Raw genomic sequence first — 4,265 nt, forward strand, 5'->3', positions numbered from 1 at the left:
GAAATACAGTGAACCCAGGACAGATGAACCCCACACACACACACACAGGACCAGTGGGGAGAGTGGCGATAGCGGGAGGGTGGAGGGAAGGTGAGGGATAAGGGGGAACAGATGACAAGGTCTACATATGGCCTCCTCCCTGGGGGATGGGTAGTGGAGAAGTGGGTGAGGGAGATGTTGGATGGGGTAAGATATGATAATATAATTTGTAAATTATCAAGTGTTCAGGGGGAGGGGGGAGCAGGGAGGGAGGGAGAAAAATGAGCTGACACCAGGGGCTCAAGTGGAAAGCGGGTGTTGTAAGAATGTTGAAGTCAACATATGTACTAATGTGCTGGACACAAATGACGTATGTACGGATTGTGATGAGTTGTATGAGCCCCTAACAAAATGATTATTTAAAAAAAAAAAAAAGGGCTGGGCCCTTCTGCTGACTTTCAAGCTTGGAGTGGGCTGTTCCAGCCAGCCTAAACTTGGCCTCCAGCCAGCTGTGAAGGAGAGCAGCTTAGGGTCCTCCCACCCCAAACTCCACCCTTTCCTTCTGAGAGGGCAGCCAAGTCCCCGATCCCTCCCACGCAGAAGTACTCCGCAGAAGTACTCCACTCGGAAGCACCCTGCACACAGGCTGCCGCAGCCCTTGGAAGCTCGCACAAGGGCCAGGTGAGTACCCAGGCGGGGCAGGCGGGGCCAGCCGCTGCTCAGCCAGCGGCCAGCCACCACTGACCCTAGAGAGCAGGGGCTTCCTGATCCGCCCTGCTGCTTCACCAGCGCCCCCTCACATCCCATCACCGTTCACTCCTGGCCTCCGGCCCCCTCTCCTCTCCCGCCAAGTTTGGTTGCTACACAGACAACCTCGGTTGCCCAATTGGAGTGTGTTTACCCCTGAGCCAGGCTAGAGTGGGATCCAGTTCCGGCAGGGGGAGGCTTCCCAAGGGCAGGGCCTGGGAGCTCGGTATTTGGCAAGAATGGTCACAGCTGGGCACCGCTGCAGGAAGAGGCATGAGATTGAAAGGGGCCGGTGGAGTGCCACTGCAGGAAGAGGCACGAGATCGGGTGGAGTGGCACAACAGGCTCCAGCATCCGCACTTTCCCACCTGCACTTTGGAAACTGGAGGGGTTTTTTTTAATGCAGGGCACAGAAGCAGGGCTCCAGAGGATCTCCAATGCTGCCATCCTTGGGGAAGCCCATTGTCCCATCTCCACCTGCAGCCATCTGACCTGCAGGTGGATTTGAACCACTGGCCTGGGGGTTGGTAGCCGAGTGCCTCGTGGGGCCTTTTTCCACTCCCAGAGTGATTTCCATTGGGTGTGGTATGGCCTGGGCACTAGGGTGTTCCCCACCTCTGGCCTGGAGCGAGCCCAGCTGGGTGAGCTTGGGTGAGCCCCGCCCTTGTTTTAAAAGGCAGGCAGGTTCACCCGGGGGCATTGCTGTGCTACTTTCAGGGAAGCATGGAGCTGGTCCAGGACATCTGCCGCGCCCCCCTGGAATACGTGAAGGGGGTCCCGCTCATCAAGTACTTCGCAGAGGCCTTGGGCCCTCTGCAGAACTTTGAAGCCTGGCCTGATGACCTGCTGATCAGCACCTACCCCAAATCTGGTAGGCCCCTCCCCACCCCCACCCGCATTAGGGCCCAAGTGCCCACCCTGGGCCAGCAGGGCATGCTCTTCCCTCCCTCCACAGGGACCACCTGGGTGAGTGAGATCCTGGACATGATCTATCAGGGCGGCGATCTGGAGAAGTGCCGCCGGGCCCCCATCTTTATCCGGGTGCCCTTCCTGGAGTTCAAGGCCCCAGGGATCCCCTCAGGTATGGGGGTGGGTGCCAGGGTCGGGTGGAAGGAGGGGTGGGGTACCAAGGACCGAGGCTCCAGACCTCGGGGCCTGACCCTCCCTTTGCCTCAGGGATGGAGTCGCTGAAGGATACATCAGCCCCCCGGCTCCTCAAGACGCACTTGCCGCTGGCCCTGATCCCTCAGAGTCTGCTAGACCAGAAGGTCAAAGTGAGTACAGAGGGGCCCAGGGAGGCAGCTGCAGGGCCATCTCGGCCCTGGCTGTTCCTCTAGGGTGGTCTCCAAACGCTGTGAGTGGTGTCTCACCTTCGTGGGGGAAGACCCTATCACGTGAAACCTGCCCAGTGCAGACCCAACACAGCAGTCAGGGTGCCCGCAGGCCTGGTGGGAAGTGGGGGTGTCCAGCTTGCTCAGATCTAGGTGGAGGGTGCTAATCGGGGCCAAGGGTAGTAGAGCCTGCTTCTGGGGAGCAGGGGGCTATGACGGCTGATTCCGCCCTCCTCACTGGGGGTCCTGCCTCACTGCCTGTTTCTGCCCTTGGCTACAGCTGAGGCGCTGGGGCGGGAGTGGGGTGGGGGTGGGGTGCGCTGCACATGGGCTGCTGACCACCAGAGGGCTCCCTGGCAGGAGCCTGACAAGGAGGGGGTCCTGGCATTGGGGTTGTCGCTGCCCATCCAGGTGATCTACGTGGCCCGCAACGCCAAGGACGTGGCCGTCTCCTACTACCACTTCTACCAGATGGCCAAGGTGCACCCTGATCCCGGCACCTGGGATGACTTCCTGGAGAAGTTCATGGCGGGGGAAGGTAAGCCCAACTGTGGCCAGGGGCAGCCCCGGGACATCCAGCCGAAACTAACCACTGCTGCCCGGCCCCCCTTCCCTAGTGTCCTATGGGCCCTGGTACCAGCACGTGCAGGAGTGGTGGAAGCTGAGCCAGACCCACCCTGTACTCTACCTCTTCTACGAGGACATGAAGGAGGTGAGACCACCCATGCCCTCCGTGGTCACGCCTTGGGAGGCAGGAATGCCAGGAGGACCCGCTGCCCCTCAGCTCCCTGCCCCTTCATGCAGACCTGCTGGTCCCTCTGCTTCTGCAGCAGTCTCAGTGAACTAGTGCTGAGCTAGCTATAGGGTCAGCCACCGGTCAGGTCCTTATTGCTGTCACTTCTCCCGGCACTTGACATGCACTGGACCAAGCTGCAGGGCCAGTGAGGGCAGAGGTTGCTCCTGGCCTCCCCGATGAGCCCACACAGAGGAGCATGGGCAGAGGACCAGGGTCCCGGAGCCCCAAGAGGTTGCTAAGTGGCAGTGGACCGACCCCCTGAGGGGCTAGAGAGCAGCTGCACTTTTCTGCCCAGCAAGCAACCCAAACCTGCACTCAGGAGTGCTCTGCCCTTCCAGGACCCCAAAAGGGAGATTCGGAAGATCCTGACGTTTCTGGGACGCTCCCTGCCCGAGGAGACCATAGACCACATTGCCCAGAGCACGTCGTTCAAGGAGATGAAGAAGAACCCCATGACTAACTACAGCACCGTGCCCACGGAGGTCATGGACCATAACATTTCCGCCTTCATGAGGAAAGGTCAGCACGTGCCGCCTGCCTGCGATGGCTGGGCTGTCGGGGACGGCAGGGCAGGAGCAGACCGACCCCAGCTGACTGGGTCTCCCCTGGGGCCGGACTCCCACTTTTCCCTCTCCCTCCCTCAGGCATCACGGGGGACTGGAAGCGCACCTTCACTGTGGCCCAGAATGAGCGCTTTGACACCCACTATGCAGAGAAGATGGCCGGCTCGGAGCTCAACTTCCGCTTACAGCTGTGAGCAGTGTCATTCCAGAGAGAGGGCGGACGGCGAGTCTGCGTGGTCTCAGGAGTACAGTGAATAAAGTGTGCTTTGTGCTGGACGAGGGCCTCTGAGAAGCCACAAGGAAGCTGTGCTCGTTCTGCCGCTGCAGCCCGCGTTCCCCGACATGCCCCGAGTTCTCCCCCTGCAGCCCTGAGTTCTCCCCTGCAGCCCCGAGTTCTCCTCCTGCAGCCCGCGTTCCCCCACATGCCCCGAGTTCTCCCCCTGCAGCCCTGAGTTCTCCCCTGCAGCCCCGAGTTCTCCTCCTGCAGCCCGCGTTCCCCCACATGCCCCAAGTTCTCCTCCTGCAGCCCTGAGTTCTCCCCCTGCAGCCCTGAGTTCCCTACAGCCCTGAGAGTTCTCCCATATGCCTCGAGTTCCCCCACACGCCCCGTTTGGAGAGGGAAGGGGGTCTGGAGAGGGACGAGGCAGGAGCTGGACGACACGGCAAGGGGACAGAGATGTTTATTGGGTCACAGAGAATCTCATGTAGAAGACGCAGGTCTGCCAGTGGCCTCACTTCTTCTTGGGCTCCTTACATGCCACCACGTACCTCTGGGCCACATTGAGGGGTGGGGAGTAGCCGTCTGCATAGGAGGTGTCTTCAAACAGGACCGAATAGTCATCCTGGGGC

General features: G+C 60.6%; 2 protein-coding genes across 3 annotated transcripts in view; one reads left to right on the forward strand and one right to left on the reverse strand.

Annotated features, from left to right (window-relative positions):
• Positions 1-564: 564 nt before the first annotated feature.
• Positions 565-3,692, forward strand: LOC101649605 (sulfotransferase 1A1). Of its 2 annotated transcripts, none has more exons than XM_004705691.2 (8): positions 565-660; positions 1,444-1,597; positions 1,682-1,807; positions 1,903-2,000; positions 2,469-2,595; positions 2,675-2,769; positions 3,192-3,372; positions 3,498-3,692. In XM_004705691.2, exons 2-8 carry the CDS (start codon positions 1,450-1,452, stop codon positions 3,608-3,610), a joined length of 888 nt encoding a protein of 295 aa, XP_004705748.1. In that variant the 5' UTR covers positions 565-660; positions 1,444-1,449; the 3' UTR covers positions 3,611-3,692. The 2 variants fall into 2 exon arrangements, with proteins under 2 accessions (XP_004705748.1, XP_045141420.1); XM_045285485.1 differs by lacking the exon at positions 565-660 and adding an exon at positions 955-1,224.
• Positions 3,693-4,080: 388 nt separating this feature from the next.
• The window catches only part of SGF29 (SAGA complex associated factor 29), a 15,866-nt gene continuing 15,681 nt past the window's right edge, over positions 4,081-4,265 (reverse strand). Inside the window, exon 10 of the mRNA XM_030884404.2 lies at positions 4,081-4,265. This exon is cut by the window's right edge and continues 12 nt beyond it. Coding sequence (XP_030740264.2) covers positions 4,148-4,265 — 118 coding nt within the window. The 3' untranslated portion in view covers positions 4,081-4,147.

The sequence above is a fragment of the Echinops telfairi genome, unplaced genomic scaffold, assembly GCF_000313985.2.
Source record: "Echinops telfairi isolate 266 unplaced genomic scaffold, ASM31398v2 ScPeMD7_5;HRSCAF=22, whole genome shotgun sequence".
In the NCBI taxonomy this organism is placed as follows: domain Eukaryota; kingdom Metazoa; phylum Chordata; class Mammalia; order Afrosoricida; family Tenrecidae; genus Echinops; species Echinops telfairi.

What these genes read in the sequence shown, in the direction of transcription:
- LOC101649605 (XM_045285485.1), top strand. Translation starts at nt 1,000, where the DNA reads ATGAGATTGAAAGGGGCCGGTGGAGTGCCACTGCAGGAAGAGGCACGA. An exon ending in GAAGTTCATGGCGGGGGAAG is followed by an intron (nt 2,596 to 2,674) that starts GTAAGCCCAACT and finishes CCCCTTCCCTAG; the next exon opens with TGTCCTATGGGCCCTGGTAC. An exon ending in TTCCGCCTTCATGAGGAAAG is followed by an intron (nt 3,373 to 3,497) that starts GTCAGCACGTGC and finishes TCCCTCCCTCAG; the next exon opens with GCATCACGGGGGACTGGAAG.